The sequence below is a fragment of the Pelobates fuscus genome, chromosome 5 (assembly GCF_036172605.1).
Source record: "Pelobates fuscus isolate aPelFus1 chromosome 5, aPelFus1.pri, whole genome shotgun sequence".
Classification (NCBI taxonomy): Eukaryota; Metazoa; Chordata; class Amphibia; order Anura; family Pelobatidae; genus Pelobates; species Pelobates fuscus.
The window spans coordinates 116042588-116057519 of NC_086321.1; the positions used below are offsets into that span (position 1 = coordinate 116042588).

The 14932-nt window shown below is 35.7% G+C and overlaps 1 protein-coding gene across 1 annotated transcript; it reads right to left on the reverse strand.

Moving 5' to 3' along the window:
- Nucleotides 1-506: 506 nt before the first annotated feature.
- On the reverse strand, nt 507-12457 carry LOC134612571 (selenoprotein M-like). Its single transcript, XM_063456958.1, has 4 exons — nt 12261-12457; nt 10055-10131; nt 6899-6977; nt 507-840 (listed from the first exon to the last, which is right to left on the reverse strand). Exons 1-4 carry the CDS (start codon nt 12375-12377, stop codon nt 697-699), a joined length of 417 nt encoding a protein of 138 aa, XP_063313028.1. The 5' UTR covers nt 12378-12457; the 3' UTR covers nt 507-696.
- Nucleotides 12458-14932: the final 2475 nt, after the last annotated feature.

The window sequence follows — 14932 nt, forward strand, 5'->3', positions numbered from 1 at the left end:
CAAAAATATTGCATTAAGCATTTACTATACATACCTCCTAAGTGTCCCTATGTAGGAGTGAAAGTCCCTATTTTGGGCCCAAATCCCTCTGTTCCACTTTTCTATCCTAATGTCCCTCTTTTCTAGGAGCTTCAATTTGTTGGTGTGTCTGATGTGCCTTTAAACTACAATAAATGTGTTTTGAAATTGGTTTTGAAATTGGTTTGTATAATTAAGATACATTGTTCTTGTTTCAAATTACATTTTATTTCCATAAATAGTTATTAGTAAGTCACCTGAAATTTATCAGAACAGCCCTGCCCCTGGCCACACCACCACTCCCTTAAAGAAACCACAACAGCCCGCTGAAAAATGAAAATTGTGCATTAATTAACCCTAAACGTCAATTCATACACAAAACCTGAATACTTTTCTTGTCTTAAAGAGCTTAAAAGGTAAAAAGAAGCTCATTAGTTTAACCATATATATGAGGAGAAATGAAAAACAAATGTCTGTTGTATTTAAAGTGAGCATAAATATAGTTTATTATCATCGCATACCTTTGTTCTTAATAAAAAAGTAACCTTCCATGATTTGTAATAACTTCTCACCAAAGATACAGCTTTCTAGTGTAACGAGCGTGATGTCCATCCTCTATGTGCCATTGAAACATATAATACATAATATTATTCAATAATAACTATATAACATTGTCACTTAGAGCTCATCTCTTGGTGCTTTCAATGGATAGTGCTGGAATTCTTTAGGGACCTCTTCTCCCTTTTGTGACTTGCGGTAAAACCCAGCTTCATCGAGTAAAGCGCTAATTTCATCAGCTTTCAGATTCTTTATTTTCACTGACTGAAAATCAAAAAAATAATACAAATTTAATAGTTGCATAAAAATTATTGCTAGAACCTATTTTACTGTTTGTGATGTTATTTTCTAGTCAAATGTTTTACTATTTACATTTTTTCAAAATAACAAAGGGGAAACAGAAAACAAAGAGGGGGGATAGAAGGGGAAAACATTCTCATCCAAATACTCATAATCAAAAAATAAAATTATTTTAAAGAGTAAACAAGTGTATGAATAACATTATAAAATAAATATGCATTTAATTAAATTTTTAAAGGTTTAAACCAGTGGTAGTCAACCTTTTTCTAACTACCGCCCACTAATGCATCTTTTTGGTTGAAAAAATTTCCTTACCGCCCACCAGTTTTCGCGCAAGTGCGGAATATTTTTTTCGAAAGGAGGGTGTTTTAAAAAAAATAAATGTACGTACATTTAACTTTTTATTTGCAATTAATGCATGTTTATAATGTTTTTAACTTTATAAAAAGTTTAATGAGAAAACAATAAAGTAAATTGAAATTACCTTTACTAGTGATTAATGAGATCCTTGAGGTTGTAAGGAACAAACGACGGTCTCCTCTTTCGGTGATATTCAGACGACTTCTCTGTTTGCGCATAATATGATTTCTCATCTGTGCGTCAGCTCCCCTCTTCTCCCTCCTCAATTCCCCTCCCCACCTTTTTTCCCCCTTTTTTTAACCTTCCTTATAGCAATGCCCAGTAGGAAGGCTGAGCTAGGTATCCCACTATAACAGACTGGCACACATACATACAGACATACAGACACACATACAGACATACAGACAGACAGGCACACACACACACACAAAGACATACATACAAAGACACATACACATACAGACAGACACAAGAAACCGACACACATACATACACACATATATACAGACAGACACACACACACGACACATACAAAGACATACATACAAAGACACACACACACACAATACATACATACAAAGACACACACACACAAGACATACATACAAAGACACACACACACAAGACATACATACAAACACACACACACACAAGACATACATACAAAGACACACACACACAAGACATACATACAAAGACACACACACACAAGACATACATACAAAGACACACACACACACAAAACATACATACAAACACACACACAAGACATGCATACAAAGACACACACACAACATACATTCAAAGACAAGACACACATATATACAGACATACACACAGACACAAATAAGACATACATACAAAGACAAGACACATGTATACAGACATACACACACACAGGACATACATACAAAGACAAGACACACATATATACAGACATACACACACACACAAGACACATACATAAGACACACATACAGACACACACACAAGACATACATACAAACACAAGACACATGTATACAGACATACACACAAGACACATACAAGACATACATACAAACACAAGACACATGTATACAGACATACACACAAGACACATACATACAGACATACACACAAGACACATACATAAGACACACACAAGACATACATACAAAGACAAGACACACATATATACAGACATACACACACACATAAGACACACACAAGACATACATACAAAGACAAGACACATGTATACAGACATACACACACAAGACACTTACATAAGACACACACAAGACATACATACAGACACACACAAGACATACATACAAAGACACATACACAAACAAACACACATTATATTTAAGTCACCCTCCTGTTTCCTACCTTTAAGGTGCAGGAGGGTGACTTTCCCTGGGGTCCAGTGGTGGCTCAGGTGCATGGGAGTCAGAGTTCCCACTCTGACTCCCTCCTCCTCCTTCCTCCCGCGCGGCTCTCTGTATGCTGGGAGGAGTGACCGGGGAATCACTTCCTCCCAGCAGATTTGATGTCATCACAGGGGGCCCGGTCGCACTGTTAAAGCGCCCAGCGCTGACCGGGCCCCCTCACAATCCACATCCATCGGGTGGCCCTGACAGCATGGGCCACCCGATGGACCCCTCCATATGCGGCCCCGGCGGCCGCAAGTGGTGATGGCGGTACCCAGTCACAGTGGTACCGCCGGCTCGCGCCCGCCCGCCTGCCCAATTTATAAAAAAAAAAAAATTGAAAATCCCTACCGCCCACCTGGAATCCTGAAACGCCCACTAGTGGGCGGTAGGGACCAGGTTGACGACCCATGGTTTAAACTATTTAGTAAATTAGTCAGTTAGCTGTAGGTCTAAACTGTAGAGAGTATGCATGTTTGATATTACCTTCCCATGTGTTCCAGTGAAATTTCAATTGGTCCACTCTAGAGGATGACTGGCTAAGAACCATTTTGTAATGCTTATCATCTAGCACTAGATAGGGAGCATCTTTAATGGATAGCATATTAGGTGATTTCCTGTATCTACGGATAGGTGTTGCTGCTATCAAAATATCATGATCTTGTCAATTATATATTGGTGTTATCAGAATTTTTTTGAATAGACTTAACTCTAGTGTCAATATGGTGATTTATGGATCAATTTTATTAAAGGACCACTCTAGGCACCCAGACCACTTCAGCTTAATGAAGTGGTCTGGGTGCCAGGTCCCTCTAGGATTAACCCTTTTTATTATAAACATAGCAGTTTCAGAGAAACTGCTATGTTTATAAATGGGTTAATCCAGCCTCCAAATCCTCTAGTGGCTGTCTCACTGACAGCCGCTAGAGGCGCTTGCGTGATTCTCACTGTGAAAATCACAGTGAGAGCACGCAAGCGTCCATAGGAAAGCATTGTAAATGCTTTCCTATGAGACCAGCTGAATGCGCGCGCAGCTCTTGCCGCGCATGCGCATTCAGCCAAAAGGGAGGATCGGAGGCGGAGAGGAGGAGGAGAGCTCCCCGCCCGGCGCTGGAGAAAGAGGTAAGATTAACCCCTTCCTCACACCAGAGCCCGGCGGGAGGGGGACCCTGAGGGTGGGGGCACCCTCAGGGCACTATAGTGCCAGGAAAACAAGTATGTTTTCCTGGCACTATAGTGGTCCTTTAACTATGCCTCACCACATTTTTTTGAAGTTTGGGACAATGCCACAAAGCAGGAGATACTAAACCGATTTGACCACATCCATGCCAACATATACTAGAAATATTTGGATTCTTTTTATGTAACCTGGATGAGCCAAGTACCAACTATAGTTCTTATGATGGTTCTTCATGTGATTGGAACATTGTGTTATTCCATGTAAAGCAAATAAAATTGCAAACCAATCTTCCAATTCGTATTGTACATTTAAATCTTTCTCCCCATATCACCATAAAATCAAATTCTGAAGAAGGCCTAGATGTGATATAGGCGTAACATAAAGAAATAGAATGTTTCAGAATTGGATCAAAGATATCCATTTTTTCCAGATTAGAATTATCTAAAGTTATTACATCTTTAATCCAGGAATCTCGAAACACTTCTGTAATTTGCAGCACATCACATTGTACTTAGGGGTGATAAAATCATCTAAGTCATACTTTGCCTTATCTCCAGTCATTTACATTGATTAATATCCAAATTTAAAGGCATAGGCTGCGTTGGTAACATAATACTTAATAATTCTTAAAATCAGGGACTCTCAAACCTCTCTTAACCCTATGGTTGTGCAAAACTGAGAATTTAACTTTATTGCTTTTATTCCTCCTCATAGAATTAATTAGTGTTGAATAGATCTTTTTTTTTGAGATTGAGGTATAGAAAGGAAAATTGTTCTTAAAAAATAGAGTATTTTAGGGAGGATGGTCATCTTAATTAAAGCAAACCTGCTTAACCATGACATTTCAAGACTGCACCATCTATCAATCTAGTTTTTTTCAGGCAATATCTTCGCTGAATTATATGCACGCATCTTTGTCAAATTGTTGCATACATTAATGCCCAAGTATGCAATGAATGAATATCTCCAATCGAAACGAAATTCACTTTTTATTAAATTATCCAGATAAGACCATGGAATGTGAAAAGGTAATTCCAGAGTTTTGTGACACTTGAGTTTGTAGTAGGCGACCTCTTCAAACTGCTGCAGAATAAGGCTTTATTGATGTAATCAGATTTTTTTGTGATAATATTATATCTTCTGCAAAAAGGCCTATTTTATGAACCTTATCCTTAACTGTTGTGCCCTCTATTTCATCTCCTGATCAGTTCAGCCAGGGGTTCCATTGCAATGAAAAACAAAAGTGGAGATGAAAGGGATCCCTGTTTAGTCCAATTTGTTAATAGAAAGCACTCAGAAATAAAATTTGTAGCCCATAGTCTGACTGTGGGATTATAATATAGTGCAAAAAACGCATTAATAAATGACAGCGGTATATTAAATTAAACACTTCTCTTAAATAGCCCCAGAGTACTCTATCAAGCGTTCTTTCTGTATCCAAAGATAGGCGCAGAAAAGGTGTCTAAGTTGATTTCATTTTCTGTATCAAGGCAACAACTTGCCTACTCATAACAAAACTCATCTGATTGCTATTTATAATTTGGCATCATTATTGATTAATGAAATTGGGTGAAAGTTTAAGCACCTATCTGGGTATTTTCCCAGTTTTGGCGAGGTAACAATTTATGCACACAAAGCATCCAACGGCATCTTACCCTCAGACGAATACAAATTAAATAATTTGGTTAGATGTGGTTTCAAAATACTAGAAAATGTTTTGTAGTATAATCCATCAGGACCCAGTGCTTTGTCTGCAAGTGATTTTAGAATTTAGATTGTCCAATTTATCAGTGGAAATTTATGGTAACTCAGTTTTGTCCAAAAAAATGTTTTATTTTTTTTCTAATGAAGCTTGTGTAGTATTCGTATCAGATTCCAAATTGTAAAGGGACATATAATAAGCAGCAAACATATTGCTAATTTTGATAGGATGAGTTATGTTTCCCCTTTGTCGTTTAATAAATATTCAATCTGGGATTGTGATTTTTTTTTTTTTTTATTTAAATTTTGAGGCCAGTAGACAGGAAGGCTTATTACCTTTGGAATAAAATAATTGTTTCAGACATCTCATCACCCAGGTTTATTCTGAGTATGTATTTTCATTAAAATCAATATATTTTCTGTCAGCAAGGTATTCTTTGTGTCCAAGATTAAATAATCATAAATTAAATAATAATTTATGAAAATAAATTATGGACTAAGATTTCACCATAAAAATTTCAACATCTTGCTAAATACGCCTATATAAAGTTGCACCAAGTAAGCCTTCCAGTTGAAGTGGTAGAGGTTAACACAGTAAAGGAGTTTAAGCATGCGTGGGATAGGCATAAGGCTATCCTAACTATAAGATAAGTCTAGGGTCTAATACAAGCATTTAAAAAACTGGGCAGACTAGATGGGCCGAATGGTTCTTATCTGCCGTCACATTCTATGTTTCTATATTTTTATGTGAGATGACTTTTTAGCATTTAGCTGGGTAAATAATTTTGTATTTCATATCTGTCTAAGATGTCTGGAGACATCATAAAAACCACAACAACAATCACACACATGCACATATATCCTCATTACAGGTAAAAGCATTACAGTTGCAAACATAAAAACCTGAATGTGGCTACACACTACCTCACCCTTAAATATTATGATACAACATATTAGCAAAAAGTGTATAAAAAAGTGTAGCGCTCAATTTTTATCTATCATTATCAGTGATTTTAGTCATTAAAGTAAGAATTCAAACTTAAGGTCAAAAGAGCCACATTCTCACCTGAGTAAATAACAGTTGTTTTTTTTTCCTCATCAAAACACGAACAAGAAGAAGACACACACTAGTTCACGTATGCAGTGAAGTCATTATAAATTTAAGCCCTCCACTTTTTCTATACTTACAGATGTATGGCTGCATGAGAATTTGACTGTTCTCTGTTTTCTCAAAGTGTCTTTGCAGTGCTGCTACTTTGTAGTGATGTAAATTGAAATACCAGCAAAAAATCTACCTTAGATAGCAATGTTACATAATGCGGATTTTGTTAATTATTAACACTTTTAAATAACCCAATATACAAACCTTGAGTTCTTCATTTTTGTAGTTATAGAAGATTACTTGAGGTTCCTTATCTTCTCTGGAGTCATACTCAAGATTATGGCTATGAAGATAAGAATTAAGGCATATGCACATTTATTTTGTATAAATTACTAATTTCTCTGTAAAAAGTACATCTTGTCCCTGTAACAGAATGCTCCAGCCTTGATCCTCATATTGTTTTTGGACAAAAACTCATATTCATTAGTCCGTTTCAAGAGCTTCAACAGAAAAGGTCAAATGAAGACTGGGCAATAGTGTTCCATTACATACATATCAAACTTTCGTGATTCATATTCTTGTGATAAAGTCCTGTCCAATAAATAAATATATATATTTTTTACTGTAAAGAAATTAGAGATGGTGGATACTACAAGATGTACAGTTCCCATAGAGCAGTCAAATGGGGGCTGAATATAATAACACCCATATATATTACAAATATATCTTATAGAATATTACATGAATACAGTAACCACTTCAATGAATTGAAGTGGGTGTGGAGTGTAGGACGCCAGATTCACATCAAGAAATAAACAGTTTACTCATCATTAGCAGAGATGCTCAGCCATGACACACTAAAGCTGGCATCCAATGATCTTGTACCATTCCAATTCATACCAGGGATTGTTTATTAAATTATCAGCCAATCACTGTCCTCTGTTTTTCTTGCTAGAGCATAGCTCCACCTTCACCATATAATCTTTGGAGGCTGGACTTTGGGCTAATAGGGATCAAGAATCTCTATTAAATGGCGAGTAAACAATATAGTAGTGAGGCACAGCCCGGAACCCACTGACTCCAGGCACCACAATCACTTAAATATTCAAAAGTGGTTATGGTGCCCACAATGTTCCTTCGGTGTTTACTGGTCAATGTTTCATGTATACACAATATTTATGCAAGTGGGAAATGTGGTGTCAATATGATATCAGTGTTAATATCACATGTGACAATATATACAGAGGAAACAAAAATATATATATACACTGTGAAACTGTTATCACGGACACAGAGACAATGTGGGCAATGCAATGATAGATGGTCTCTTGAGCTCCTATTAAAAGTTTTACCTGAATTATTTACTAATTGTTAAAACACATCTAATGCAAACTTTATTTAGAAATATTACATCAAATTTTATATCACTTTCAAATTCCTAAACCTGTATAGTTTGTATAAGCAACACAGAAAAAAGGTGTGCAAATGGGTGGCGCTTGTTCGTATAATGAAGAATAGTTATTTAAAAGCTGCTATAAAACACTCGTGAGGGTACTCCAAAAACCACTCTCAACATGCACAAAACAAACAGTTAACCTCAAGTGGGTCAGTATAGAAACCTTCCCACTATTTGGTAAGAGTGTAGCGCTTGCAAGTGTATTCCAAAAGTGCTCAAATATATAAATATGCACTTGCCACTCAGGGTAATAGCAAAAGGCGTACATAAGAAGGAAAGAAAAACCAGAAGGGGTATATAGGGTAATATTATATGACCTATATTGGGTTGAATTTAAATATATATACATAAACTCACATTTATTAGAGCCTTTTATATGTATATAGGCTCGAAACACTTGAGCATCTGTGCCTTTAAGGTAGGCAACGAGACCGTACTGGTGCAGCTTGCTCTTTTCTCTTCCTTTCAGCCAAAAAGTCTCCAATCAAATGAAACACAGAAAAGAAACCTCTGGGTGCAGATTGTTATACCCTTAGTGCACAGTGCAATAAAAATACAGGGAAAAAAGGTGCTCACCTTTTGAAGAGCCTTTTATTAACTGGCTCTAAGTATTTTTGGTATGTGTGTCAATTATTAGGGGTGACACACTACACTTCACCGGATCCAGGAATTCAAGGTAGAGGTAAGTATATTCGAATACAAAATGTATTACACAAAATAAAGATAATAAAAATGACCAAAGTAATAATAAAAATATAAATAAATACAATATGTGTTGAAGTTCCTCCTCTCCTGCTGTACCAAGGAACTTCAACACATATTGTATTTATTTATATTTTTATTATTACTTTGGTCATTTTTATTATCTTTATTTTGTGTAATACATTTTGTATTCGAATATACTTACCTCTACCTTGAATTCCTGGATCCGGTGAAGGGTAGTGTCACCCCTAATATTTGACACACATACCAAAAATACTTAGAGCCAGTTAGTAAAAGGCTCTTCAAAAGGTGAGCACCTTTTTTCCATGTATTTTTATTGCACTGTGCACTAAGGGTATAACAATCTGCACCCAGAGGTTTCTTTTCTGTGTTTCATTTGATTGAAGACTTTTTGGCTGAAAGGAAGAGAAAAGAGCAAGCTGCACCAGTACGGTCTCGTTGCCTACCTTAAAGGCACGGATGCTCAAGTGTTTCGAGCCTATATACATATAAAAGGCTCTAATAAATGTGAGTTTATGTATATATATTTAAATTCAACCCAATATAGGTCATATAATATTACCCTATATACCCCTTCTGTTTTTTCTTTCCTTCTTATGTACGCCTTTTGCTATTACCCCGAGTGGTAAGTGCATATTTATACATTTGAGCACTTTTGGAATACACTTGTAAGCGCTACACTCTTACCAAATTGTGGGAAAGTTTCTATACTGACCCAATTGAGTTTAACTGTTTGTTTTCTGTATAGTTTGTATACCTAGGAAGCATTTAGATAAATTGTGCTGCTGAAATAAGAAGCAAATAAAGAATGTTCTAATTTGACAGATTTTTCGTTGTAATCTTTCTCCGGGATATAGACAGCTCTAATGACCATCTACAATATAATTCCAGGATTCTCATCTAAAATGATTACTGCATTTATACACTTTAATTTGTTAACACGTTCCAATAATTACAATTATTTTCGGTATGTAATGCTTTACTTTATTTTTAAAATTTGTAATATGTAATTTCAGATAATGTAACATCATTTAATCATAGCGCATGATGCTTCTTATAATTTGCCAGATTGATCACGGTAACTCTCTCCTAACTGGTCTCTACGGTACACACTGAATGTGGCTGCCAGGCTTATTGCTTTTCTCATTGTTCGTCTCACACCCCATCACTTTTAAGAAATGTAAAGGTTCCAAACAAGGATACATTAACATATTGAAAGATGGAATAAATCTGAAGGATACTATAAGGCCCAGGTGTTCATCATAAAGTCATACAGTTCCGGCATACTTTTTATGTAACAGCCCACGACACTTGGAGCCTGCAGAAAGAATCATGTAAGTGCTTTAGTAAATAGCATTCAACAATACAGCTCAAGGATTGAAAATATATGAGTCTCAGAATCATATATAACAAGGCTTGACACACTTCAAATTCTGCTATCTATGGTTCTTAAATTTGAACGTGATGAATAAAAACAAAACAAATGAGAATTTTTTTAAAATCTTTTATTTTCTCTAATTTTAACAGCTGTGGATAATTTGTGTTTATACGTTCATCGAATGCATGATTACAACTACCCAAATGTGCAAAAACAGAGTGGTAGACCGCGATAGATGGCACGGTCTACCACTCTGTTTTTGCACTTTCTGGTTATTAGCAGGTTCACTGCTGCCGTTTATTTGTACTATTTTAGCAAGCGCCTATTACCTGCTTTTTTTGTACATCTACCCAAATGCACAGGTTTCCTTTGTGGCACCAAATCCCAAAGTCAAATAAGATAACTCCAGACAAGAAATGCGTGAGGTAGAAGCTTGCCCGCAGCTTTACTTAATAACTCCACAACTATTTTTTTTTACATGCATCATTTTTAGTGAGCTTTTCCAATTATGTACAAAAAAGAAAAGAATGAAATTGCACAGATGTTGCATGAAACCATTTTAACATAACATTAAGCATTATTACATAAACAGGCGGTTACTGTGAAGCATTTGCGAACAGGAACCCCTCTCTAGGCCAGAGCGTTCAGTTGTAAAGGGATTGACTAAGGTAAAATTAAATATCCACACCTCTTTATCCTGCACCAGTGCATCTCTATATTAGCTCCCTGTCAATCACTGTTATAAGCTCTGTCCTTTACACCTGACAGTCAGTATAGAGTAAGCAAACAAAGAAGAGGAGAAATTAAACAATACCTAGAAAGCCAAAATGTACATTGCAGGGGATATCTAAAATACTGAATTTAGATTTCTTCCAAACGCCAACCTAGTTAGTTGGCATGACCATTTCTAAAATAGTGAAATGTCTAATGATAATAGACATGTAGAGTAAACAATGTTTAAGTTACTAATTTAAAAAGATAAGAAGAGCACAAATAAAATGAATAAGTGTACTAAGACACTATATAACAGATGGTTCACAGCTGCCAGATACTATAAAAACCTTCCATAGTTTCCAATATAAAATAAATTAAAATAAATAAAAACCAGTACCAGCGCTTGGTAGATATTCCCTTATCAACCGAAAATAGGGGGAAAAAAACAACCAACATAATTTGGGTTAAGTCCACAATGTTACAGTTCAAATGTTTGTATATTGAAGGATATATCCAGGTGGTTAGGGAATAACTGTGATATTAACACAATAGTCGGTATATTCAGAGGTTGAAATACATCTCATCCAATGCCACTTTGTATCCAACCTTAAATTAAGAGAGATACTGACATAGTGTAATAAAGTAACAATTGATTCCCTTAAAAAAAAAAAAGCTAAATAAAACTAAATAAAACTTACAAGATAAAGTGGTGGAACTTATCTCTAGGTGCCACTATAACAACATTGGTGCACTAATTATAGTGGCACTTAGAGATAACTTCCACCACTTTATCTTGTAAGTTTTATTTAGTTTTATTTAGTTGTTTTTTTAAGGGAATCAATTGTTACTTTATTACACTATGTCAGTATCTCTCTTAATTTAAGGTTGGATACAAAGTGGCATTGGACGAGATTTATTTAACCCTTAAGGACCAAACTTCTGGAATAAAAGGGAATCATGACATGTCACACATGTCATGTGTCCTTAAGGGGTTAAACCTCGGAACATACCGACCATTGTGTTATCACAGTTATTCCCTAACCACCTTGATATATCTTTCAATATACAAACATTTGAACTTTAACATTGTGGACTTAACCCAAATAATGTTTGTTTGTTTTTTCCCTATTTTCAGGTGATAAGGGAATATCTACTAAGCGCTGATATAGGGTTTTTTTTTTCAATGTTTAAGTTACTATGGTATGGAATCTGATATCTACAATGATCTAAAAGCTCGTTTTATATAATTTATTTAATGCAGCACTTAAATAGGACTTTAATCAAGTGTGTGTCCCATTACACAGAACATTTTGTTAATGACCATGCATTAAGACAAATAAATGTACTTTACTTACTATGACTGTTCCTTTTGCAATTTCAGTGTCTTCGATTAATTCTGTTTCTATTGTATCTTTCTCTGCGCTGATGCCAAGACATAAAGCCAAGAGGCAAAATACAAGGGCCTGTGCCATCCTTACCAATGCCAAGTACAGACAATACGAACAACACCTTCAGTCCCTTTGTGTGTTATGGGATCAAACCAGGTTTTAAGCAGAGTGTGTGGCTTTTTAACTAGCGAGATTAATGACGCAATCTCCTAAAACTGGCAAAAGATGGTTCTGGAATCACCTTAAGGGGAACTGATGTTCTCTTATCTAATTTTCTCATATGAATTTAGTCTTTACTGCAAGGTGTTCTGAGACATGGCTTAAAATATCTATCGCCTGTTAAACATTGCTAGCTTAGCAAAAGGCAGTAACATGAATGTACAGAAACGTTGCACTACATTGTGTCATTTTTATCATACAAATGTAAAAATTTAACCTGTTCTACAAAATCAATCAAATACACTTTAACTAATTAAGATAGTGGGTGGATGTGAAAACAACTTCATATGTTTCCTGTCTATTTTTTTTTTAAAACCTCCTTATACTCTGTGTTATAACATCAGTACAGACATGCACAATGGCATACTAATAATTCACATAAGCTAAATCTATGCATTTTCTAATTATATTAACACTTAATAAAATATACATGTGTTAAAAAAAATATGATTTAAAAAAAAACAAACAACACCACCACACATAGGTTTTTAATGCAAGGTTGGTATTTTATTACAGTGTTTAAAATAAAACCATGCACTTTATCATTCCATCATATTTTTGACATTCAAGATCTGACGAAATAAAACATGGAGTATAAAGGCGTTTTGTTACAGAGAAATCAAAATACGCTAATGACAGCTAAATCCAATTAAATAACTAGAAATCTTTCATTCCGTACATTAGTTTTGCAAAGTATTATCACTGATTGTTACTCATAGTTGTTCACTATATGTAGTTTACAAATTAACCCTCTGGATTGTGTAAGCACAGTTACACATCTCTATTAACAGGTTCACTAACAAGATACAATATGCTCTTGGTGCAGTGTCTGGTGTGATCACATGGAATTATAGGCATTTCCACAAATAAATCTGGGACCCTCAATTTTTTTCTATCTTCCCTCTTTTACAGATGATTGCGGTTGATGTATGCTAAACGTTGCCTTTCTAACTATAGTTTGACTTCATAATAATCCCAACAGTTACACCAATGAACACTTGTTGCACCAATGGCTGGTAGAGGATTATGAGAATTGTAGTGGAAAGACAGATTGATGGTTAGGATTGGACATGTCTGATCTAGTGTCTAATAATATTTTATTAAACTGATTTTATTACAAATTAAAGTGAAACATGTGCAAGCCGTGCCAGGAATAAGCCAGTGGAGGAGTGTGAGAGCATATCGACATCTAGAGAGTAAATGCTTGGTAAAAAAACATTTCCTGTTTCATTACACATACTCAAAGCTGCACAGTTTATGGGGGGGAAAACCTACATAGTTTAGCTCTAGCGATGGTTTCTTACTTACAAAGATCACTTTCATATACAAGAGAATATTCACTAAACTCTGATTTGCAGCGAAATATAAGAATTGCAAAACTGAGGCAAAAATAGCTGCTCTGGATAAAGTTCTAGTTACAGCTCTGGAAACAGCTTGCCAATTTTAGCCTCGATTTTGAAGAAAAAAAAAATCAAACTGAATTAAAAAAAAATTGAGTTTAGTGAATAACCCTGTATTAGTACACCATTGGCGTATTTTGTCATACAGATGCATGATCATTCATTCTGCTAGAGAAATGGTCTAAGCCAGTTCCCGATTACAGAGAAACATTGTACCATGCACCTATTACGTTTATGTATATTGTCTGTTGTTTCTCTTGCTGTCTACTCTTAATTATAGAATAAAAAAAATAAAAAAATGCAAAAGGGGAAGATTCAGAGGTAAATCCATCTTGGATGTCCCCTTAGTGGCATAAATCTATCCGCGTTTGATCTGGAAGATTAACTTTAGAGCAGGGGTGCCCAAAAGGTAGATCCCAAATGTTTTCAACTACAGCTTCCACGATGCTTTGTAGGGCATTCTAAAACCATGCAAAGCATCATTAAATTTGTAGTTCTATAGCATCTGGGAAGCTACCTAACCCAGAGCATGTCAATTGTTGCCCTTATATGGTTAAAGGGTCCAACCAAAAAATAGGGGTTTTAATAAAACACTCTTTTTTTTGTTGTTTGAGTAACCTTACTGGCATGGTCCTCTTCTCACACTTAAAGATAAGAAGTAAAATAAGAAATATTTACCTGCGATACTAGGCAGGTTTTTCCTGCAGTTTGACCTTCCTCTGGTGATGTCATTCCCTCATCTCAGATGATGGGCTGAAGGGAGGACTTGGGTCGCACAGAGGGAGGAGCTGTGTCACCATTGGTTGTCTGTTGCGTGCATGCTATGCACGAGGACAACAGACAAGTAAACACAGATTTAACATCAATTTAACATTAAAGATTCCAGGCATTAAACATTAATGTCGCTGCCAGCAGCACCAGGTTCTATTTCTGTATGCACAGCATTTCAAACGGGACCGTTGCACATACAGACTTGAAGCACCAAAACCACGTCAAATCAATGAAGTGGACATGGTGCGT